This window comes from Melanerpes formicivorus, unplaced genomic scaffold (assembly GCF_026170545.1).
Source record: "Melanerpes formicivorus ecotype bairdi unplaced genomic scaffold, bMelFor1.0.p_v2 SCAF_147, whole genome shotgun sequence".
Lineage (NCBI taxonomy): Eukaryota > Metazoa > Chordata > Aves > Piciformes > Picidae > Melanerpes > Melanerpes formicivorus.
In genome coordinates, this window is record NW_027142499.1 from 553,311 (window position 1) to 578,537 (window position 25,227).

A 25,227-nucleotide genomic window follows, 5' to 3' on the forward strand; every position below is an offset into this window, starting at 1 on the left:
CTTCTCATCTTTGACTTCATGTGGAGTATTGGTATTAATTGTATGCAGTTCCTGGAGCTACTTTGATCCATACAAGTAACAAATTAATCTCTGCAAGAGTTCCTACAGGGTTTACACCCCTTTAACTCTTGTGGTGTGTGCAAAGGAGGCTGGATTTGGTTGATGCCTTGAACAACATCTCTGTTGTGTTGCAGCCCTGGTGGTCAGCACCGCGTCCGCTGGCTTTGCCATGGCCCCGGTTCCCTTCGACCTCACCTGTTTCCTGCTGGCCTCCCTTGGAACTGGACTGGCATCCTGTGCTGCCAACTCCATCAACCAGGTCAGTCCATCTCTTCATCTGTACCACAAGCTAGTGTCAGCCTGACTTCTGAAATGCTGCTGGGGAGTGTGACCGGATGGCTGGGAGTGCTGTGCTGTCAGCTGCCAGCTGAGCTCAGAGCCCCTAAAACTGACACCACAAGAGGAATATGTGTCTGCCAGTTAAAGTAGAGTTGCTAGGCAAAATGTGTTTATTCAGAATGGAGCTGATGAGGTTTTAAGCCTCCAATAATAATGTTTATCTTGATAATACCAAACCTGGGTCACTGCAAATGACATAGGAAGAACTGTGTAATTGGAGTGTAAGAATAGTCGCTGGGGCTCCAGCCTTACAGGTCTGGTTCCGTGGTTGTGTTATTGTATGACCTTGTCTCATCTGTCTAAAGTATCCCAGCATGGTGGGGTTGGAAGGGACCCCTGGAGATCACAGCTTGAGACTGTGTCCTCTTGTTCTGGTGCTAGTTGCCTGGGAAAAGAGACCAACCACCTCCTGGCTACAATCTCCCTTCAGGTAGTTGTAGACAGCAATAAGGTCTCCCCTGAGCCTCCTCTTCTTCAGGCTGAACAACCCCAGCTCCCTCAGCCTCTCCTCACAGGGCTGTGCTCCAGACCCCTCCCCAGTCTTGCTGCCCTTCTCTGGACACGTTCAAGTGTCTCAATATCCTTCTTAAATTGAGGGGCCCAGAACTGGACACATGGTGAGATGCTGACCTGTGTGCACTGACCTTCAAGGCAACTGCTCTTACTAAGGAAAAGAAAGAAGCGGAGCCGGTAACAAAGCGAAGGAGCAGAGCCGTGGGCTGTGACCTTGTTTATCAATGGATCCTTTCAGTCCAGGAGTGTCCCTTTCCCCAGTGTCAGTGCAGTGTCTGAATTGGCTGGGAATTGGATTTTCCATGAGTACTGTAAGCTTGGGATCTGCCTTGACCTTTGGGAAGGAGCACGTTTGACTTGGAACTTCCTTTATTGCTACTTTGCTCTGTCCATTGCTCCCCATACGCGTCCTCTTCCCTGGCAGCTCATGACTCATGTTTCCCTCGCTGCTCCCTCTTATCCCTCAAGGACCTTTCTTGCATGATAACCGTCCTTCCGCTTCCCAGATTGCTGTAAATCTCCCCATCTTTAAGGGCAACACGTCTTTCCCACTCCTCACTTCCCTGATAAATCTGGGCTTTCACCATTTGCAGGCCTCAAATATGCCGTGGGAAGGTGAAGTGTTGATTGTGTTAAGATCCTTCCCCGTGATTTAGGACAGGATGTGAGGAGCCTGGGCCTGTGAAAATGTAATTGAGATGCTGCAGTATTCGTGGAAGTATTGATACAAACTTTTAACTGTTCATATTCTGGTTTTTGGTTCCCCCCCCCCCCCCTTCTTTTTCCCCTTTTTTCCCCTTTCCCTTGACCTCTTCACTTTAACAATCTGGCAGGAGCTGAGGCCAGTTTAGCCCCATTGAATTAAGTTGAATTAACTCTTTGAGCTGAATTCAGCTCTTTAAGTTGAATTAACTGCTAGGGAGGGAGCCAGGGCTGTGCTCTGAACACACAGATCACAGATTTCAGACCACAGTCAGGGTTGGTGGTCTAAAATAATCTTTTAGTTATGATTTCCTATCTCAATGTCAGAGGAGTAAACATTTCCCCCCCCCTTAACTCAAACAGCTAGAAACTCACAAAAGTTTGCTGGAGTGGAGATTCTTGTTCCTCTTTCAGGGTCATAGAATCACAGAATGGTTTGGATTGGAAGGGACCTTAAAGATCACCTAATTGTAAACCCCCTGCCATGGGCAGGCACACCTCTTACTAAAGCAGGCTGCTCAAGGTCCAATCCAGCCTGACTCTGAACGACACTCCCAGAATTGAAGCCTCCACAGATTCTCTGGGCAAGCTGTGCCAGTGCCTCACCATGCTCAAAGGGAGGAATTTCTTCCTAATGCCTAATCTAAACTGAACTGCTTCTAGTTTTAAGCCATTACCCCTTGTCACTACAGGTCTTTATAAAATGTTTTTCTTCAGTTTTCCTGTAGCCTCCTTCAAACACTGGAAGGTTTCTTTAAGGTCTCTCTGAAGCCTTCTCCTCTCTAGGCTAGGCAACCCCAACTCTCTTAGCCTGTCTTCATAGGAGGGGTGCTCCAGCTTTCTGATTGTCTTCTGTGTGGCTTCCTCTGGACCTGCTTCTGCCAGGTCCTTCTTGCATTGGCTGCCCCAGAGCTGGCCCCTAGCACTGCAGGGGAGGTCTCAGCAGAGAGCAGCAGAGGGGCCGAATCCCCTCCCTGCCCTTGCTGCCTACGCTGCTGGGGATCAGCCCAGGACGCAGCTGGCTGTGGGCTGGCAGTGCGTGGTGCCAGCTCCCGCCCAGCTTTTCACCCACCAGCACCCTCAGGTCATTCTCAGGGCTCTCTATCCATTCCCTGCCCAGCCTGTGTTTGTGCTTAATGAAAAAGCAGCAACAAAGGATTGGTATAAATGTATTTTTCCATTGCTTATAGAAGTGAAAGCTGGGTATTTATCAGCCAAGGGCATTTATTTCCAAACACCTTCCATAACCCCTTAAATTCTAAATGCTAGCTGTGCTTTCCAATGCAGGTAGAAATAACATCATTTAAAGACAATCCTGTGAAACTGGATAACTATTCTTAGGAAGCTGAGGATTTATTTTTATGTTTTTCTTCAGAATGGGTTCAGCAAAAGGTGTTTGTGTTTGAAAACATCCTGGAAGCTACAGGCAGTGTTAGGATGAGGGAATGCTCAAAGCCTGAGGAGGGAAGATTTGTCATAGTATCAGTCAGGGCTGGAAGGGACCACAAGGATCATCTAATTCCAACCCCCCTGCCATGGCCAGGGACACCCCACACTAGATCAGGCTGGCCAGAGCCTCATCCAGCCTGGGCTTAAACAACTCCAGGGACGGGGCCTCAACCACCTCCCTGGACAACCCATTCCAGGGCTTCACCACTCTCATGGGCAAGAACTTCCTCCTCACCTCCAGCCTGAATCTCCCCACCTCCAGCTTCATTCCATTCCCCCTAGTCCTATCATTACCTGATATCCTGAGCAGTCCCTCCCCAGCCTTCTTGTAGCCCCCTTCAGATACTGGAAGGCCACAATGAGGTCACCTGGGAGCCTTCTCTTCTGCAGACTGAACAGCCCCAACTCCTTCAGTCTGTCCTCATAGGAGAGGTGCTCCAACCCTCTGATCATCCTCATGGCCTTTCTCTGGACACCTTCCCGCATCTCCAGATCCCTCTTGTAATAGGGGCTCCAGAACTGGATGCAGTACTTCAGGTGGGGTCTCCCCAGAGCTGAGTAGAGGGGGAGAATCACCTCCCTTGCCCTGCTGGCCACACTTCTCCTGATGCAGCCCAGGATCTGATTGGCTTTGTGGGCTGCAAGTGCACACTGAGAGCTCCTGTTGAGCTTCTTGTGCACCAGCACCCCCAAGTCTCTCTCATCTGGACTGCTTTCCAGCCAGTCCCTGCCCAGCCTGGATTTGTACCTGGGGTTGCCTCGACCCAGATGCAGGACCCTGCACTTGGTCTAGACTGGAGATTACAAAGAAACTCTTTGCAGTGAGGTTGGTGAAACACTGCAACAGGTTGCTCAGGGAAGTTGTGGATGCCCCCTTCCTAGAGCTGTTCAAGACCAGGTTGGATGAGTCTAGTGGGAGGTGTCCTGCCCATTGCAGTGGGGTTGGAACTTGGTCATCTTTAAGGTTCCTTCCAACCCAAACCATTCTATGAATCTATGAAAAGTGCTTGGGGCTTGATGAGAGGGAACTATGGAGCCTGCTCTAGAAACATTTGTGTAGAAAATGTCAAGAAAAGTATCTTGGAATAATTGATGTCAGACAGTAGTTTGGGAGCAACAGAGACTCTCAGGCTGGTGGAAAGTGTTATGAATTCTGGGGCTGTGCAGAGATAGCAGCAGGGCCTTGGGTTTCCCCCCGTGGAGCGCGTTGGGTCTGGGGGCTGGCAGGGAGCAAACTCCTGCTGGGAGGTGCCAAGTGAAAGATAGTGTTTGATTTCGCTGCTCCTCTCCCAGCAGCTCTGCCTCCACCTCACTTCTTTGTGTCACAATACTTCAGAGCTGTACTTCACACCTCATCTAGCATTTTGGGGGCAGGCTGAGGCAGCGCTCCCTGGTTCTCTTCCACATCACGCCACACTGCCTTATATCCTTCAGCCCTTCAGGACTGTACTACAACATGTCAGCACGTTTCAGTCCCACCTGCTAAAACTGCTTTCCTCTCTTCTTTTTTCTCTCCTCCCCCCAAAGCCCCCCCCTCTTTTTTTTTTCTTCTAATGGCATTCTTTCTTGTGTTTTTTTTCTCCATCCTTGGAGTAAGTAAAATTGTTTTGGACAGGTGTTCTTTTCTGGCTGCTCTGTCTTTCCCAAATAATCCAGGTTTTACAGTCTTGGTTTTCTTTCTTTTTTTGCCTTTTAATTAAGAAAAAAAAAAATCACTTAATGCATTTAGCAAGGAAAAGACTGAGAGAGATTTTTACTGTATCAAAAAGGTTGGAAGAGACCTCAAGGATCATCGAGTCCAACCAGGCACCACAGACCTCATGGCTAGACCATGGCACCAAGTGCCATGTCCAATCTCCTCTTGAACACCTCCAGGGATGGTGACTCCACCACCTCCCTGGGCAGCACATTCCAATGATGAATGACTCTCTCAGTGAGGAACTTTCTCCTCACCTCGAGTCTAAACCTCCCCTGACACAGCTTGAGACTGTGTCCTCTTGTTCTGGTGCTGGTTGCCTGGGAGAAGAGACCAGCCCCCTCCTGGCTACAACCACCTTTCAGGTAGTTGCAGACAGCAATGAGGTCTCCCCTGAGCCTCCTCTTCTCCAGGCTAAACAATCCCAGCTCCCTCAGCCTCTCCTCACAGGGCTGTGCTCAAGGCCTCTCCCCAGCTTTGTTGCCCTTCTCTGGACACCTTCAAGTCTCTCAACATCTCTCCTAAACTGAGGAGCCCAGAACTGGACACAGGACTCAAGGTGTGGCCTAACCAATGCAGAGCACAGGGCACAATGACTTTCCTGCTCCTGCTGGCCACACTATTCCTAATGCAGGCCAGGATGCCATTGGCCTTCTTGGCCCCCTGGGCACACTGCTGGCTCATGTTTAGGCAGCTGTCAATCAGCACCCCCAGGTCCTTCTCTGTTTGGCAGCTCTTCAGCCACTCTGACCCCAGCCTGTAGCTCTGCCTGGGGTTGTTGTGGCCAAAGTGCAGCCCCTGGCACTTGGACTTGTTGAATGCCATCCTGTTGGCCTCTGCCCATCTGTCCAGTCAGTCGAGGTCCCTCTGCAGAGCTCTCCTAACCCTCTAACTGACCAACATCTGCTCCTAACTTGGTGTCATCTGCAAACTTGCTGATGACTGACTCAATCCCCTCATCCAGATCATCAGTGAAGATGTTAAAGAGGATGGGGCCCAGTACTGATCCCTGGGGGTCACCACTGGTGACTGGTTACCAGCTGGCTGTGGCACCATTCACATTGCTCAAACTCACTGAAAAAAAAACAACTGGGAATGTCTCCTTTGAAGAGCTCAGGCTCATAATTGCACTTATGGGTAAGGAAGTGGAAATCTGTTCTCTTAAACACTACCTGTTAATCTTGAAGAAACCCCACACTAGATCAGCCTGGCCAGAGCCTCATCCAGCCTGGGCTTAAACACCTCCAGGGCTGGGGCCCCAACCACCTCCCTGGACAACCCATTCCAGGGCTTCCCCACTCTCATGGGGAAGAACTTCCTCCTCACCTCCAGCCTGAATCTCCCCACCTCCAGCTTCATTCCATTCCCCCTAGTCCTATCACTCCCTGAGATCCTGAGCAGTCCCTCCCCAACCTTCCTGTAGCCTCCTTCAGATACTGGAAGGCCACAATGAGGTCACCTGGGAGCCTTCTCTTCTCCAGACTGAACAGCCCCAACTCCTTCAGTCTGTCCTCACAGGAGAGGTGCTCCAGCCCTCTGTTCATCCTCGTGGCCCTTCTCTGGATACCTCCATATCCCTCTTGTAATAGGTGCTAAGAAGGCCAAGGGCATCCTGGCCTGGATCAGCAATAGTGTGATGGTGGTGAGAGCCTGGCAGAGGTTTCCCAGGGAGGTGGTGGAAGCCTCCTGCCTGGAGGTGTTTGCAGCCAGGCTGGATGTGGCTGTGAGCAACCTGCTGTAGTGTGAGGTGTCCCTGCCCATGGCAGGGGGGTTGGAACTGGATGATCCTTGAGGTCCCTTCCAACCCTAACAATTCTATGATTCTATGAGCAGCAGGATCAGGGCAGGGCTTGTCTCCCTGTACAGGGCACTGCTGAGGCTGCAGGTTACGTACTGTGTTTAATTTTGGGGCCCTCACTGAAACAAAGACATATTGAGGGGCTGGAGCAGGTCCAGAGAAGAGAACAATGCTGGTGAAGGGTTTGGAGAAGAGATCTGGTGAAGAGCAGCTGAGAGAGCTGGAGTTGTTTAATCTGGAGTAGAGGAGGCTCAGGGCTGTCCTTCAGTCCCTCTACAACTCCTTGCAAGGAGGTTGGAGCCAGGTGGGGTTGCTCTCTTCTCCCAGGGAACAAATGACAAGACAGAAGGAAATGGCCTCAGGTTGCACCAAGGGAGGTTTTGGTTGGGCATTAGAAGAGTGTTCTGCACTGCAAGGGTTGGAACAGGCTCCCCAGGGGGATGGTTGAATCCCTGTCCCTGGATGTGTTTCAAAGACGGGGAGATGTGGTGCTGGGGATCGTGGCTTAGCACCAGCCTTGGCGGAGTTAGGGAGTGGTTGGACTCAATGATGCTAAAGGTCTTTTCCAACCAAAATGATTCTTTGATTCTGAGATTCTTTTGCCTTGGTGTTGTTCCTCACAAGTGATAGAAAAGAATGATCAAACCATTGGTTTTCTGATTGCTGAAGACCAGTTTTGTAACTTACCATGGGGGGTAACTCATTTTCCCCCATGCCCTCCTCGTGCTGTCACCGAAATGGGGTGAGAGAAAAGGCTACAAAGTTGGGTTTTGTGGCTGTTGGTTTTGAGGAGTTTTTGAAAGCTGCCTCAAGTTTCAAGGAGCAGGGTCTGCCATTTATATCCTGGAGAAAACATGTCACTTTGGAGACTTCTAAGATAGTAGCCTCTGATTTATGGGGAAGGAGATAAAACATGAAGAGATGTTTACAACACAAAACACGGCATTAAAATGTTGGAGGAATCACATGCACGTTTTAGATGTCAAGTACATTCTTCTGTAACTGCAGCAGGGTTAAAAAGTGGGAGCCAGCCATAAAGATGAAAGCAGGATGTTTAAAATGGTTTGAGTTTAGTAACAGAGAGATAAAATGATCTGCTTGTGTTTGACGGATGGTACCTTGAAAAGGAAGCAGTCCCGACTGAGTATCTCAGCTGAAGTTAGAGAGCTGGAAATAAGGAGCATAGGAAATATGGTAACCAGAATGGGAGTACAAATGGAAGCCCAGTCACCATCCTTGCCCCTTCAACGAGGCTGGGCAGAGGCCTCGAGCACAGCCCTGTGAGGAGAGGCTGAGGGAGCTGGGGTTGTTTAGCCTGGAGAAGAGGAGGCTCAGGGGTGACCTCATTGCTCTCTACAGCTACCTGAAGGGAGGTTGTAGCCAGGTGGGGGTTGGTCTCTTCTCCCAGGCAACCAGCACCAGAACAAGAGGACACAGTCTCAAGCTGTGCCAGGGGAAGTTTAGGCTGGAGGTGAGGAGAAAGTTCTTCCCAGAGAGAGTTGTTAGCCATTGGAATGAGCTGCCCAGGGAGGTGGTGGAGTCACCATCCCTGGAGATGTTCAAGAGTGGATTGAATGTGGCACTTGGTGCCATGGTTTAGTCATGAGGTCTGTGGTGATGGATTGGACTTGATGGTCTTTGAGGTCTCTTCCAGCCTTGGTGATTCTGTGATTCAGGGGCTGAGCTGATGCCTGCATTTTGCTCTTAATATCATCCACTCTTGATGGCAGCCATCCCTTACAAGTGTAGCTGTAGTGTGTGGGAAGGATGAGTTTGGTGTTGAGTGGAGTGAAATTCAGCATCTCAGTTCACTTGCCAGCCTGTGGATCCTGTGTATGATCTTTTGCATAGACTGTGATGGTCATCTGGATGCTGCAGTGATGGGCATCAGGCTACATAAAGTCAAGAGAGCAACCTCTGCTCTGGTCTTTAATCCACTTATGCCAGAAAGATACCTGTAGCCTGGACTTGTTAGGATGTTTTCTTACATTCATAGAACAGTTTGGGTTGGAAGGGAACTTAAAAGATCACTTAGTTCCAACCCCCTTCCATGGGCAGGGATACTTCCCACTAGACCATGCTGTTCAGGGCCTCATCCAACCTGACCTTGAACACCTCCAGGGATGAGGTGTCCACAGCTTCTCTGGGTAGCCTGTTCCAGAGTCTCACCACCCTTGCTATAAAGAATTTCTTCCTCATCTCCAGTCTGAATCTCCCCTCCCCAGGCTTCAATCCAATCCCTCTCATCCTACAAGCCCTTGTCAAAAGTTGCTCCCCCAGCCCTATGGTAGCCCCCTTTAGGTACTGGAAGGCTGTTCTACGGTTTCTCTGGAGCTCTGTCTTTTCCAGGCTGAACAGACTAAACTATCTGCTTGTCCACAGAGGGAGATTCAGACTGGAGAGAAGGAAGAAATGTTTTACCCTGAGGGTGGTGTGCCCCTGCCCAGGTTGGCCCTGGAGGTGGGAGATGTTGCATCCCTGAAGCCTTTGCAGTTCAGATTGTCTGGGGCTGTGAGCAACCTACTCTAGCTGCAGATGTCCCTGTTGACTGAGATTGGTCTGGATTAGCTTTGAAGGTTCTTCCAACCCAAACCATTCTATGAAAGGTGTAGAAGAAGGCAGGTTTGAGGGGGATTGTGAATTTTGAAGCAAATGTTATGAAAGACTTCATGGTGCTGATTGTCAGGAGTCCAACACATTCTTCCTCTCTAAAGATTTATGGGCTGTAAGTGCTTGAGGTTGTTGGGCCAGTAAAACTTGTAACTCATTTTTCAAGGAGGACAAAATCCCCATGAGGAATTGGTTACTGTGAGCACCTGCAGCCCTGGGAGGAGGAAGAGGAGGAGTGTGGTTGGAAGATGTGCTGCCAGCTTCTATGTTCAGTCAGTGTCTTCTTTTGTTTCAGGATTGGCATGCAGATTTTATGTAAATGAGGCACAGTGTCTGAAACAGCTTTTTAAGCAGGAACTCAACCCTTCTTTCCCCTGTTCCTCTCCCTGCCCCATCCAACAGCTTTTGTGAGGAGAAAGGAACCTGGGAGCTTTCCATGTGTTTGGGTCCTATTGCTCCTGTGAGCATGGAGCTTTCTTACTTGTATCTTCTTTTCCTCCTGTCAATTTTAGACATATCCTGTGTTTTAGCTTGATCAGAGGCCCTGCAGTGCTACCTCTTTCTCACTTTCCCCATCTGAGAGATGTTTAAAGCAGGGGTTTTGATCACAGAAGTAAAAATGCTTCACATTGAACTATTAGGCCCCAAATAAACAGTTTGCTTTCTGAGGATGTGAAAAATAATGTCAAGAGATGTGACAGTAATAGTTGTGCTCCTTTTGGAGAGGGCTGCTGTGATTTCTGAGCAAATCCACACAGAAGTCTGCTACAGGGATTGGAGGCAGTGGGAAAAAGTAAAATGAGGGCTGAACTAATGTGCAGAAAGTGGTGGCTGGTGATAGATGCTAGGATTAGTGGAGAAGTGGAAGAGAAAAATAGCAGGAGTCTGACAGCTCCACAGACTCCTTACTCTTTATTTCCCAGAGAGGAAATTCAGCATAAAAGAGAGAACAGCAGTAGTTCTTTTTCTCTTCCCTCAGACCAAGAGGTTTTAATGTGTTATCTCATCATACCTAAACTTTTCCTACCAAGTATGTGTTTTATTGACTGTCTGAAGACAGGGGAGGGCCATGAAGATGATCAGAGGGCTGGAGCACCTTCCCTGTGGGGACAGGCTGTGAAAGTTGGGGCTGTTAAGCTTGGAGGATAGAATACTCCAGGGAGACCTTAGAGCAGCATTCCAGTACCTGAAGAGGGCTACAGGAAAGCTGGGGAGGGACTTCTGAGAAGGGCTTGTAGTAACAGGACAAGGGGGCAATGGCTTTGAGCTGGAAGAGGGCAGATTTAGACTGGAGGTTAGGAAGAAATTCTTTCCAGTGAGGGTGGTGAGACACTGGAACAGATTGCCCAGGGAGGTTGTGGATGCCCCCTCCCTGGACATGTTCAAGACCAGGCTGGATGAGGCCTTGAGCAATTGAGTCTAGTGGGAGGTGCCTCTGCTTTATGGTGGGGGTAGGTTGGGACTACATGATCTTTAAGGACCCTTCCAACCCAAATCATTCTATGTAGAGGGAAGTTTCAATTCTGACTCCAGTGTTATTAGTAGGCTCTCCTTCAAACTCAGGAGGAGATGACCACCTCTGTCAAATCATCCAGCTGAGGCAGGAGGTTTTTCCCAAGCAGTCTCCTCAAAGTTCTGTCTTGTCCATGTCTTGAAAACTCTGAATAATTATTTGTCAGGCCTCTTCCCTGAGCAGATTACAGCCCTGCCAGGTGCAAGTGAGACAACTTGTTTTGAACACCAACAAGATGTGCTCCATGCAGCGTATCTGAAAAAAATCAGATGGCTGTGTGATTAGCTTAAAGTGATTTAGAAGGAGCCTAAAATGCCTTTCCCCAAGGTTTTGGGTTTCCAAATCCAAATATTTCATGCCTGGATACAAGCACCTTTCCCTTCCTGCCTGCATCCTGGAGGAGCCCGCTGGCACGAAGAGCGAGTCCATCAGCCTGCACCCCTGCTTGTTGGGTGGAGATTAACACCTGATGCATCTCTGTCTGCCTCTGAAGTCCCCTTTTGTTTTGTCTGAGCAGATTGCCTGCAGCAGGCGGCCCTGCCTTTCATCTGCACCCCCCCCTTCCCCTCCCCCAGCGATCAAAAGCTTGTCAGGAGGGGTTATTAAAACCCGGTGCTTAGCTCTGCGGTGCGGGGCCGGCGGTGGCGGAGGCAGCCCGCCCGCCGTGTAATTTACAGGAGATGATAAATCCAAGAGCAGTGCAGCGCTGGAAGTCTATCTGCTGCTCTCGAGCGTGCTGATATATGCTGCTTTGATATTTTAACTGCTAGGCAGCCTTCATTAGTGGTCATCGGAGATCATAACTTACGGCTCCGGCGGATGATTCATAATTGCAACAGTTAGATCGAGTTAGAGGGTAGGAAACCTTGAGATTGAGGAGGGACGGCCCCAGCTTTGGGAAGATGGATTTAAGGAGCAGGGGAAATGATGAGCACTAATGAGGACCAACCTCTGAAGAGCTGATAATCTCTGCATTCCAAATTTATCTTGGCAGAACGGTCCAGGGTTTGACCTACAACTAGGAACCAGATAAAAGGAGCTTGGCAAAATGTTGTGAATGAATGCGTGCAGTTGGTGGAGGGAATTCCTGCTCATCATTGAGTGTGAATGTACTGTCAAGAGGGGATTGGATGTGGCACTTGGTGCCATGGTCTAGTCATGGGGTCTGTGTTGATAAGTTGGACTCGATGGATAGGATGGACTCCTCGAGGTCATTTCCAACCTTAGTTATACTGTGATGCTGTGATACTGTGAATGGTGCTGAGGAATAGGGTTTAGCACCAGGTGTGGCAGAGTTACAGAATGGTTGAACTTGATGGTATTAAAGTTCTTTTCCGCCTGGAATGATTCTGTGAAGAGTCTTCAAAAGGAAGTTGATGGCCTCCCGTAGTCCCAGAGGGATGGCCACTTAGACTCCAGTCACAGAGTCATAGGGTGACTTGAATTGGAAGGGACTTTGGGGATCATCTAGTTCCAACCTCCCTGCCGTGGGCAGGGACAGCCCTCACTACACCAGATTGCTCAAAGACTCAACCAGCCTCATCTTAAACACTTTCACACAGTATCACAGATAAAGTGTCTGCTACTTCTCCCAGGCAACCAGCACCAGAACAAGAGGACACAGTTTCAGGCTGCGCCAGGGGAGGTTTAGGCTGGAGGTTAGGAGGAAGTTCTACTCAGAGTGATTGCCTATTGGAATGTGCTGCCTGGGGAGGTGGTGGAGTCACCATCACTGGAGGTGTTCAGGAGGAGACTTGATGGGGTGCTTGGTGCCATGGTTTTGTTGATTGGGTGGTGTTGGATGATAGGTTGGACTTGATGATCTTGAGGGTCTCTTCCAACCTGGTCTGGTCTATTCCATTCCATTCCATTCCATTCCATTCCATTCCATTCCACTTCTCTGTCCCTGGGGGTGTTCAAGAGGGGATTGGACATGGCACTTGGTGCCATGGTCTAGCAGTCATGAGGTGTTGGGAGACAGGTTGGACTTGATGGTCTTTGAGGTCTTTTCCAACCTTGTTGATACTATGACCCTCTGGGCAACCTATTCCAGTGTCTCACCACCCTCATAGCAGAGCATTTCTTCCTAATATCCAATTTAAATCTGCCCTGCTCTAGTTCCAAACCATTGCCCCTTGTCCTATCACCCCAGGCCCTTCTGAAAGTGTGATGTTCAACAAAGGCAAGGAAAACAAAGCAGCATCCTTATTTTACTGCTTTATGTCCCTCTGTGGCATTTTTAATGAAGATAAAGCTTCAGGCATTAGAAGAGTTTAAATCAGAATGGTTTGGTTTGATTCTGTCTCATGTTATGTTTCATATGTATTGAAATCCACCAGAAAAACCACAGAGGGGGTAAAAAGTTATGTTTGATGTTGTGCCTCTTGATGGATCGTCGTGCTTCCTGAGAAAGAAATGCTTCTTGCTAAAGAGAGCTTTCCTCTGCATGCACAAAACAAGCCCATCCCATAGCTTGTAGCTCAGTGAACAGGGCTGTCAATGTAAGTTTTGGGTGCCTGCTTTCTCCCCCTGGTTGCATTTGTTGATGAGCTGCATCTGTCCTAAAGGAACAGCAGAAAGTGGGTAAGATGGCAAAGGGGTTTTTATCACAGAATCACAGAAGGCAGGGGTTGGAAGGGACCTCCAGAGATCATCCAGTCCAGCCCCCCTGCCAAAGCAGCATCACCCAGGGCAGGTCACACAGGAACACATCCAGGCAGATTTTTGAGAGGAGACCCCACAACCTCTTTGGGCAGCCTGTTCCAGTGCTGCATCACCCTCACCATTAAGAAGTATCTCCTCATGTTGAGGTGGAACCTCCTGTGGTGTAGCTTGTACCCATTGTTCCTTGTCCTATCACTGGGCACCACTGAAAAGAGCCTGGCACCTTCACCGTGACACCTGCAGGTGTGGGGACTGCAGCCTCCTCCACACTGTTGGACTTAAAGGTCTTCTCCATCCTAAGTGATTCTGTGACAGGACAAGGGCACTAGCCCTGTGGTGCTGTATTTCATTTCTCCTCATCTGAAACTGCCCTCTAATCTGCATTGGCTTTGGAGATAGCTGTGGGCTGAGAGTGGACACAGAAGATGCCTGCCGTTTACTCGGAAGAATCAACCCGAGGACAGGAACTCTTGAGTGCTTAACTTCTGGGCAAGCATGAATCCTCCAGACAATGCCTTTTTGATGCTACAGGAAGTTCTGTCTCATTAGCACCCCACTAAAAAGGTTCTCTGGAAATACCAGGGGCAAGTGAGGTGGTGGTGGTGTGTGTGTGTGTGGGGGGGAGGGGACAGACAAGAAAGAAATCATTTGCCATGTGATTAATTGTCAGGAGTATTTCAGTGGTGTGGGGTTCCCTTTAGATCCAATGCCAGATTTCCCCTGGAAACCCTGATCACAGGCAGAACAAAGGAATTTCAAAGGCCTGAAATGATGGAATGTGGAGAGAGCAGCAGACAAAAGGGAAAACTTGGTACTTAATAAGATTTATCTGGCCTTTTGATCCATAGGGGTATTGCCTTTCTAAGCTGAGGGCAGGCAAAGTGAAAATACCTGGTCAATGTGTTGCTTTTCATCAGCATTGAAATTCATGTTTTGATGCTTTCCAAAGTACCTGGGAGTTTCTTCAGCAGTGCAAGTCTTGACTGTCTGACTTCATTAGGTAATTAATGGAATGCCACTTTCTGTTGGTCATTTAAGTGGCGTTTGTCTTGGCCCTGTTTGTTGCCTTGAGTTGGGCTCCTGGCACTTCTCAAAGCTGCAGTCCAGCCCCCTGTGCACTGTGCTGTGTGAAAAAATAACGAGTATGCAGTGAAGGATGACCCACAAGGTTTAAGGAGAATTATTTCCTGGCTCCCTGAAACAGCCGAGCAAACCCAATGCTTTAGGCACTAGCTCACTGAAACACAAACCCAGAGCGCTCCTACAGTCCCTCTTCAGTTATTTCATAGATTCATAGAATGGTTTGGGTTGGAAGAGACCTTGAAGATCATCCAGTTCCAACCCCTCTGCATTGGGCAGGACACTTCCCACTAGACTAGATTGCTCAAGGCCTCATCCAACCTGGTCTTAAAACAGCTCTAGGGAGGGGGCATCCACAACCTCCCTGAGCAACCTGTTCCAGTGTCTCACCAACCTCACTGGAAAGAGTTTCATTTCAGGCTTTTCTTTTCAAATCCTGTGAGTTCAGGCTCTGCTTTGTAATGTTGGATGGGGTTTATATGCAGTGAAATAGAGCAGGAGTTCTGTGGCTTGAATTTTGCATGCCTGTTGCTGCTGTATGTACAGAGTTTTGCTCTGCTTTGTCTTTGTTGCACACTCTGCTTCTCAACAACTGTGGCTGGGAGGGCACCCAGCTAGCAGAGCTCTTCTTGGGCTTTGCAAAGAACATTGCAAAGAGCCCTGGAGGAAGCACTTGAAATGTTCCTGTTTGTATGGGCTGCAAGATATTAATTTACCTCAGATGGCTTTTGACTTTTGTTCCAAATCTGTTCCAGGTTTTACAGTAGAGCCTAGTGCAGAGCTGATTCTATTGACCTGATCAACCAGAGGTCGGTAGTTTTGGGTGGGGAGGCGTCCTGAGGGCATCACCTCTTCCTTTGTTCGAGCTGAGTGGGGAGAGGGAAGCAGTGATACCTGTGGGTTAGGAGAAAAGGGATGAGGAGGGTCTTGGCACACCTTTTGCTGTGAGGGAGCAATGGTTTGGGGCATTCTTTACCATCAGGGCAGAGGAACACTGGAACAGGTTACCAGGGGAGATGGTTGGGGCCTCATCCCTGGAGATATTCAAGGAGAGGCTCGACAGGGCTCTGGGCAGCCTGATCTAGTTGAGGATGCTCCTACTGACTGCAGAGGGGGTTGGACTAGGTGACCCTTGGAGATCCCTTCCAACCCAAACCATTCTATGTTTCCACACTGGAGGTGGAAAGGATCTTTCTTGTGCTATTGCTGGGACCAGTGTGACAGTGAGGTTAAAGAGATGCACTATGTTAGTGACATTCTGGTTTTCTGGGGCCTTTTCATGTGGGGAAGCTCAGAGTAGCTGTGTTTCAGGTTTCTCTAGGGGTCTGTTGCAAACACGTGCATGTGGTGTGTAGGGTGAAGTGCTTAATTACAGAATACAGAATTAATAAGGTTGCAAAAGACCTTTGAGATCATTGAGTCCAACCTATCACCCAACACCATCTAATCAGCTAAACCATGGCACCAAGTGCCTCATCCAGGCTCTTCCTAAACAGTTCCAATGATGGTGACTCCACCACCTCCCTGGGCAGCACATTCCAATGGCCAGTCTCTCTTGCTGGGAAGAATTTGTTCCTAACATCCAGCCTGAACCTCCCCTGGCACAGCTTGAGACTGTGTCCTCTTCTTCTGGTGCTGCTTGCCTGGCAGAAGAGACCAACCCCCACCTGGCTACAACCTCCCTTCAGGGAGTTGTAGAGAGCAATGAGGTCTCCCCTGAGCCTCCTCTTCTCCAGGCTAAGCAACCCCAGCTCCCTCAGCCTCTCCTCACAGGGCTGTGCTCCAGACCCCTCCCCAGCTTTGTTGCCTTTCTCTGGACACCTTCCAGCAACTCAACATCTTTATTAAACTTGGAGGGCCCAGAACTGGACACAGGACTCAAGGTGTGGCCTCACCAGTGCTGAGCACAGGGCAGAATGACTTCAGCTCTTCTTTCTTTAGTCCCTTTGAGCCCTTTTAGAGAACTGAACTGCCCTGCTAGTTTGGCAGAGCTGTCTCAGTGACATAATTATTTTGATTTTTTATTTAAACTCATTAAGTAGTTTGTTGGAAAAGGACTTCTAGGACTGTCAGGGTAGCAGGTCACCAAGAGCCTGCTGAAGCACTCCGACAGAAGCGACGTACCAACGGGTGGCTGTGGCTCCAGGTTTGGACACTCCCTGTCATATGGAATATCAGTCATCTGCTCCTGTGTCACTGCCATGGCATTTAAACATGACATTTGTGAAGGCACCACAACAGTCTTTGAAGTAGAGTCTGCAGATAAATGTTCCAGAGGATCCTTCCCTTCACGTCTGTGGTGGTAGAATTTTGTTATTGAACATCTGTGTTGCAACAGTGTCTTGAGAGTCATAGAATCATTTAGGTTGGAAAAGGACTTCAAGGTCTTTGAGTCCAACTATCAAAGACTTGAATTGTAAGTTAACCAGCTTGTTGCAGAGGCAAACCAGCAGCAAACTTCTGTAGAGTCATGGAATGGCTTAGGTTGGAAGGGACCTCAGAGGTATCTACTCCAACCTCACTGCCATGGGCAGGGATGCCTCTCAACTGGACTTGGTTGCCAAAGGCCTCATCCAGCCTGGCCTTAAAGACATCCAGGGAGGGGGCATTCACAACCACTCTGAGCAACCTATCCCAGAGTCTCACCACTCTTGCTGTGAGGAACTTCTTCCCTACTCTCCTCTAGCTTCAATCCATTCCCTCTCGTCCTATCACAGCAAGCTCTTGTAAAAAGTCCCTCCCCAGATTCCTGTAGGCCCCTTCCAGCTACTCATAAAATGCTTTGTATTTTGTTCCCCCTCTATTTGTGCTTATGGAGGGGTTGGGTGTTGCTCTAGGCACTAGCAAGATATGTTCCTCAACTCTTGGAAGCTTGCCTACAGGATGGGAGAGGTTTGCATTGTGTGATGTCCCTCGTTTGTGGTAGGATGAGCACATGTGGCATGTACAGTATTGATGTTGCCAACTTTTGGGGCATTTGTCAGTTGGCCTAAAAGGTTTTCTTCTACCCACAGTTGCTGACAGTTGCATTTTATTTTGGGTTGTTCTAGAATTTGTCAGGATTTCTGTGGATGTGCATCTAACACATTCCTTGGGAAGGTATAGAATGCACGTCTCTATGTTGCTCCACAATTCTTTGGATGCTGGTGGGAAACCACCATCCAAATTGCATCAAACATTCAGCAGTATCCCCAGTGGGATTGTAAGGCTGGTATGAATACCAGCCACAAAAATGCTGAAGGGAGAATATCTTTCTGCTGAAGAAAGGCTGAGGGAGCTGGGGCTCTTTAGCTTGGAGAAGAGGAGTGACCTCATTCATGTTTATAAAGACATGAAGGACAGCGTTGGGAGGACAGAGCCAGCTTCTACTCGGTGATGCCTAATGATAGGACAAGGGGCAGTGGGGGCAAGCTGGAGCAGAGGAGGCTCCATGGGAACAGAAGGAAAAACTTCTTCACTGTGAGGGTGCCAGAGCCCTGGAGCAGGCTGCCCAGAGAGGTTGTGGAGTCTTCTTCTCTGGAGACAGTCAAAACCCTGCGTGACCTACTCTGTGTAATCCTGCTCTGGCAAGAGGGGTTGGACTTGATGGTCTTTTGAGGTCCCTTCCAAGCCCTAACATTCTGTGAATCTGTGGTAAATAGAAAAGTGTAGTAAATTCTTCTAAGCATTTTTTATTTGCAGTGTCAAATAGCCATTTCCCACTAAGTGACTTTTTAAGAGGATTCTAAGCATAAGCTGTTTAATGAAGGAGTAAACCACAGCCCTGGGCAGTAATCCATTTCTTCTGTTTGTTTTATGAGATCTGTATGGAAACTGAAGGAGGAGGTTGGTTTTTCAGGACCCAAATCATGAGGTGCATCATCCAGATTAAAAAGCACAAAGCAGGTTGGAAGTACCATTAAAGTAGGACAAGAGATAAAGGAGGGGACACATGGGTGGAAATGTAGCAGCTTAATAAGGCGAGCTTTGACTTTAAACCAAACATGTTGGCCTATCTCCGAGGTTTGGTATTCTCAGGTCACTAAAAGCTACCTCTGCCTGGATCTGTATAGATTATGTAAATTTCTTTTGAAGGGAAACAGACTTTCTAGGAGATGAAAATCTGTCCCTATAATCCTCCTTTTAAGACTTGCTTCTTATTAGAGCTGAGATTTATGTTGGTGCTCCAAACAGAGACGTGACAATCCGTTTTAACTTCAGAGAGTAGCAGAAAGGTGATGGCATTTGAAAGCAGGATGAAGAGTTTCAGCCTTAAACTCATCTTTTTTTATATCCTGAAATTAGATACTTTTAGAAATAATAATGTTTTACAAGATGCATTAAGGCTTGAACTGCCTGGTGTTTATTAAAGGGCAATAAAAGCCAAATATTATCTTTGAAGGGGCATCCTTTATAAAAATGTTTATCTGAGCTGGCCTTAGCCAGCAAGGGAACTGAATTGGGAATGGAACACAAAGCTGCAGGGAAGCAGAGGACTCTCTGCCTGGTTTTAACTTGCTGCCTGTGCTGGTTCCAGCTCAATTCCTAAAGCCTTTCTGCCGTTGCTTTGGGCAGCTTCCTGACAGCAGGAGTGCGTGGGGCAGGAGCAGCCCCTGGCTCGTCCAGGTGGGCTCTGCTCAGTTAAGTTTTCCTCACCCCAGAGAAAGTTCCTGTGAGTTTGTGGATAGGTAGCAGAGCAGTATCTGGAAGGGATGAATACAGAAGGTCACCTGGCAGAGTTTCAGCTGTACTGGGGAAATGTTGAACTAGGATCTGTCTGTTGGTTCCCATTCTTCATCCTTGATTAAAGTCTTCAGGGCGAGGACCACTCCTGGTGGAAATCATTCAGGCCTCCTCTTCTAAGATGATGGTTGACTTTAACTCCCTCCTGATCTGGATGTTTCTAAAGTGTTGTTTGAAGTGGTGCCAAGGGGTGATGCAGAGGCTCATGATCAGGGCAAGGGAGAGTAGGGAGAGTTAAAGTATTTTATTAGAAGTAGTGCTGGAGTCAGGGAAAAATGGAGAACCTATAAAGCACAAGCTTTCTTCAAGTCATCACACAGATGTGTGCTTCCATCTCTCTGGTCAGATCTAAAGACCAGTCATCTTGGACTCTCAGAGCTGTTTTTATGCCAGGATTGTGTAAGGATAAATCAGTGCTGCTGAGAGAATGCCATAATTAGTTTCTGAATAGCGTTAAGTGGGTGACAGTGAGGCGGAGGGTGACAAAGGTCTATAAAAACACAACTGGCAGGAAGAAGATGTTTAGGAAATGGTTATTTGCTGTGTCCTGAAAACAAAGAGTTGAGAGCTTTTTAGCAAGAGGCAGGAGGAGTCTGTTCTTCATACCATGTGCAGTTGCAGGGGGATTCTTTGCTACAGGGGGTTTGGATGATACAGGTTTTGGTGATGGTGTTCACGTCTTTTCCATCTGTGGGAGCTGACCTTGCTCATTGTATAGGTGGGACTTGAATGGCTCTGAGGTCTTTTCCAACTTGCTTTATTCTGTGATTTTTTTTTTCAGGTTCATTTTAGTCACTAATGAGTTGAATGAGACTGAGACACACAATGAACACCAGATTAAAAAAAAACCCCAACCAAACACCCAAACCAACAACCAAATAAGCCAGCACCTCCCTTCCACAGCAAACTGCTGCTGAATAATAAAGGAGCTGCCCAGCAAATTGCTTTTCTATCAAAAAAATATCCACCCTTTGGTTTCACTTGACCCCCCAAAGGCTGCTCTGCTTCTGCTGCTGTTACTGCTAACTTTATGTGCTTGGAGAGCTATAACCTTTCTTTCTAAGACTGGATTTCAGCGCAGAGTGGCTTTTCTGTTTCCTCTGCTGCAGGTTGTGCAACCTCTGTGGGGTTTTCTTGTGGTTAAAAACAAAGGTAGGGAAGGCTGATTTTAAGTATTTGTCCCAAAGAGAGCAATAAAAGAAACAGCCAAGTGCTTAACTGCTTTGGAATGAAACATGTTTATCACAAATGGCTCTTTGCATTGCTAGAGAGCACGAAGAAATGGTGCTTGGGGATGCTCTTGGAAGAGATGCCCTTTTCAGGGGGATCTGGAGCAGAACTATGAGTAGAAATGGTTGGTTTCATCTGAAAGTAGGCTTTCTCCCTGGTTTCTATTTAATTTTCTCTTGCTGGTGAGAGTATCACATTTAAACCATGCTTCAGGCAGTCATGGTAGAAGCTTTTCCCCTTGCCACCCGTTCCAAGGTGGTCTCTCCGCAGGGGTCAAAACAGCAGGCTGTTTCCTGATGCCACTCTCTGCACGGGTCAGGGGCTGCTTTGGTTATCTGTATTTCCATGCCCAATTGTGACTAACTTCTAAAGAAACCCCTCCAATAAGCTATTCCATGCTCTAGTCCCTCTGTGCCCTTGCTGGCCTCAGATTTGCATCCTCAATGCAGAAAATGTTTTCTTCACAGAATCGTGGAATTGTCAGGGTTGGAAGGGACCTCTAGGATCATCTAGTTCCAACCCCCCTGCCATGGGCAGGGACACCCCACACTACAGCAGGTTGCTCACAGCCACATCCAGCCTGGCCTTAAAAACCTCCAGGGGTGAGGCTTCCAGCTCCTCTTTGGACAACCTTTTCCAGTGTCTTACCACCCTTATGGTGAAGAACTTCTCCCTAACATCCAATCTGAATCTCCTCTCCTCTAGCTCGGATCCATTCCCCCCAGTCCTGTCACTCCCTGACACCTTAAAGAGTCCCTCCCCAGCTTTCTTGTAGCCCATGTCGGATACTGGAAGGCCACAATAAGGTCTCCTCAGAGCCTTCTCTTCTCTAAACTGAGCACCACCAGCTCTCTCAGCTTGTCCAGATGGGAGAGGGGCTCCATCCTTGTGTGTCCCCAGAGCTGCTGGGTGGGGTGTGTTGTGGTAAACGCCTGTGAGCTCTGTGTGTGTGTGTGTTCTTCTGGAGGCGACAGTCGGCGTCTTTCAGAACGCTGCACACAGCTCCCCTTTGTGAAATTCAACTCTTTTCAACATCACCACCTTCAAAGACAATAAAAATTCCAGTCTGCATTTATCTATTCCCATGTGAGGAGTTACTGCAGTGTATATTGTATCGTTCCATGTGAAATTCTTCTGCTTAATAGTCTCATTTATACACAGTTGTCTGAGGTCAGTTTTCCCTTTTGCAGTTGTCAAACAGCTGTCAAATTAAGAGGCCAGATCCCCAAGTTCATTTACATTTTATGCCATTCTTTGGGTGCCTGTTTCATATCTTAATATAACTAATGATTTATCTCCATATCTCCATCTTCTTTCTGCACTTGTTTTCCACAGATGTTCACATCCTCTCTCTCTCTCTCTTCAAGAGCAGCCCTTAAAATAAAACTGTTGGAACTCCCCCCCTTCCCCCCCCCCCCGCCTCTTCTCGTTGAAGCTTTTTATTACACAGCCCAAGGAAGCTGGGCTTGTAGCTTCAGTGCAATGGGAATGAAATGGGTTGAAATTGCACCTCATGTTAAGCACAGTTTAAGTTCTGAACTCCTCTAATCAGTATCATTTGATTTTATTTGCCTGGTTTTGAAACGCGTTGCTCAAAATGACAAAGGGGCAAACCTCAGTTCCAGTCGGTTCCGGTCAGTGGTAGGACCTGGGCAGGCTGGAGCTCAGGAGGAGGATCTTGTGACATTCAGTAAGGCAAAGAGCAAGGTCCTGCACCTAGGTCAGATATCAATCCAGGCTGGGGGATGAGAGCAGCCCTGCAGAGAGGGGTTTAGGTGTGCTGGTGGGTGAGAAGCTGGACATGAGCCAGCAATGGGCACATGCAGCCCAGAAGGCCAATGGCAGCCTGGCCTGCAGCAAAATTGGTGAATTTGTGATTCTGTGATTTGAAGTGTGCCCAGAGATGGAGGGGGGGAACTCTGCCCCTCTGCTCTGGTGAGACCTCACCTGGAATACTGTATCCAGCTCTGGGCCCCCCAAAACAATAGAGACATGGACCTGCTGGAGTGGGTCCAGGGGAAGCCTCAAAGATGATCAGTTGGCTGGAGCACCTCTCCAGGTGCTCCAGAACAGGCTGAGAGAATTGGGGCTGTTCAGCTTGGAGAAGAGAAGGCTCTGGGGAGACCTTAGAGCAGCATTTCAATATCTAATGGAGGCCTACAGGAAGGCTGGGGAAGGACTATTAAGAAGGGCCTGTGGTGACAGGATGAGGGGCAATGTTTTGGCTCTGGAGCAGGGCAGATTTAGGTTGGACCTCAGGAGGAAGTTCTTCACAATGAGGGTGGTAAAACACTGGAACAGGTTGCTCAGAGATGTGCTTGAGGCCCCATCCTTGGAGGCATTCAGGATTAACCTTGATGTGGGCCTGAGCATCCTGATCTAGTTGGAGGTGTCCCTGCTGACTGCAGGAGGCTTGGACAAGCTGACCTCTGATGGTCCCTTCCAGCCCAGTGCAATCTGGCTGTTGATTCCCCCCTCCTCCCCCCCCCCCCCCCCCCCCCTTTCACTTTTGATTCCTTATTCTTTAGTAGCATACCAAAATTAAGAAGGGCTTTCTTCACACATCATCTTTGTAGTAAAATGTAGTTGTGTTTTTCATCCTGGGCATATCAAAGGCTCTCAGAGGAGTGAGAACACAGGGACTAAATTGGCTGCTGGTTGTGGGTTTGTAGTTGGAGGATTCTGCCGTCGCCCAGTTCAGGAGTAAATTTAGATGGTGAAGATTTAGGGCTTGTTTTCTTAGTTGCTGGGGGGTTTTGTTGTTTTATTTTTTTTTTATCCCCAGTGGTGTAATGATCAAAGGAATATCTCCATACATGCCATTGATGTCTTACTACAAAGTACTCACATAGCCTGAGGTAGCCATCCACTTTCTGTAAAATTCCTCACAGACAGGTAGGACCCTTGGGTGTTAAATGCATGCTTTGGAGTGTGGGGGTATTTTCAGGGGAGGAAGGCAAGAGAGATACAATTACAGAGCTCAACAGCTCGCTGTGGCACTGAGCTTTAGAAGGCTCTTTAAAAGTAGCCTTAAATTATGGTCACTGGGGGAAGTTTGTCCAGGGTATGCCGTGCCAGACGACGTTTCTGTGCCGTTTCAACGTCATTCACTAAGCAGTTCAAGAAGTGTAACTTAATTAACCCTTTCTAGGTTTGTTGGGGTTTTTTTTGTGGGGGGGGGAATTCTGATTTACACACTGGATTCGTTTCCTCACTATAGAAAGGATGTTGAGTTACTGGAGTGTGTCTAGAGAAGGGCAGCAAAGAGGGTGAAGGGTCCAAAGTCATGGAATCATAGAATGGTTTAGGTTGGAAGGGACCTTAGAGATCAGCTACTTCAATCTCACAGCCAGGGGAAGGGATGTCTCTCAACTACACTGGGCTGTTCAAGGCCTGCCTGGCCTTAAACACCCCCAGGGAGGAGGCATCCACAGTCCTCTTGGGCAATCTATTCCACAAGCACAGGTCTTGTGAGGAGCAGCTGAGGGAACTGGGATTATTTAGTCTGAAAAGGAGGCTGAGAGAAGACCTCATTCCTCTCTGCAACTCCCTGAATGGAGGCTGTAGTGAAGTGGGGGTAGGTCTCATGTCTCTGGTATCAGGTGACAGAATGAGAGGAAATGGCCTGAAGTTGTGCCAGAGGAGGGTTAGGTTGGAGGTGAGGAAATATTTCCTTGCTGTGAGAGTGGTCAGGGAACAGGCTGTGTTCAAGGCAGTTCAAGCACCAGAACGAGAGGACACAGTCTCAAGTTGCACCAGGGGAAGTTTAGGCTGGATGTGAGGAGAAATTTCTTCACAGAGAGAGTTGTTAGCCATTGGGATGTGCTGCCCAGGGAGGTGGTGGTGTCCCCATCCCTGGGGGTGTTCACGAGGGGATTGAACGTGTCACTTGGTGCCATGGTCTAGTAGTCATGAGGTGTTGGGTGACAGGTTGGACTTGATGGTCTCTGAGGTCTTTTCCAACCTTGTTGATTCTATGATTCCAGAAACCTGTGGCCATGGCACCTGGGTAAATGGCCTAGTGGCCATGGTGGTGTTGGGTTGATGGTTGGACTTGACCTTAGCAGTCTTTTCCAACCCACACAACTCTTTGACTGTGTATCTGTAGCGTCTCCGCATTGTGGAAAGCGACATTTGAAGACCATCAGCACCCCTTTGTGCCACTTGCCTAAAGTCCTTCTGCTCTGCTAAGTGAAGGGAAACAATATCCTTGGCTGTTTGCTGCATTTCCTAGGCCATTATTAGCCTTTTCAGTTGATGGGATCCGCATTGGGATGGTAATAAAACACAAGGCAATGTGAAATTGGATGCAGGCTGGGGGAGCAGATAAAACCAAGTGAAAATTAATGACAGATGTAAAAGTTATTGGTAGTAACGCAGTCATCTTTTTACAGTCTTCTTCCCAACTGTATTTTTTTATTTCAGCAGATGTCACTTGAGATCTTCAGAGTAAATCATCTCTTTGATTGTGACTATGATCTTGGATACTGAAAGTAGCTTAATTGTGATGGGTTCTGACTTATTTATGAATACATCTTTACATTTGAGGGCAGGCACACGGATCCCAGCTGCTGAGCGTGTTCAAAAGGGCTTCTGCTGGTGGGATGCAGGAGTGGTGCAGGAGTTAATCTGCAAGTCTGTTTTTATGGCTTGAGACGTCACTGGCATTGAGTGCAAGGTCCACAGAGCATCCCCAAAGCTGAGATCCACTGTTCTTCCAGGTGGGATGTGGTTGGCTCGACGTTCCCTAAAGAAAATGTGGAAAAGCACAACCTTTCAGTGCCTGATCAGTGCTGAAAATAAACAGCACTTCTGTAAGCAAGGGGGGAAAAAGCCTTCCCCACTTATTTT

The 25,227-nt window shown here is 48.2% G+C and overlaps 1 protein-coding gene across 1 annotated transcript in view; it reads left to right on the forward strand.

The window, feature by feature from the left end:
* The window catches only part of COX10 (cytochrome c oxidase assembly factor heme A:farnesyltransferase COX10), a 157,292-nt gene that overhangs the window by 17,518 nt on the left and 114,547 nt on the right, over nucleotides 1-25,227 (forward strand). The window contains exon 4 of the mRNA XM_068168654.1: nucleotides 195-319. Coding sequence (XP_068024755.1) covers nucleotides 195-319 — 125 coding nt within the window. The remainder of the gene's footprint in view (nucleotides 1-194; nucleotides 320-25,227) is intronic.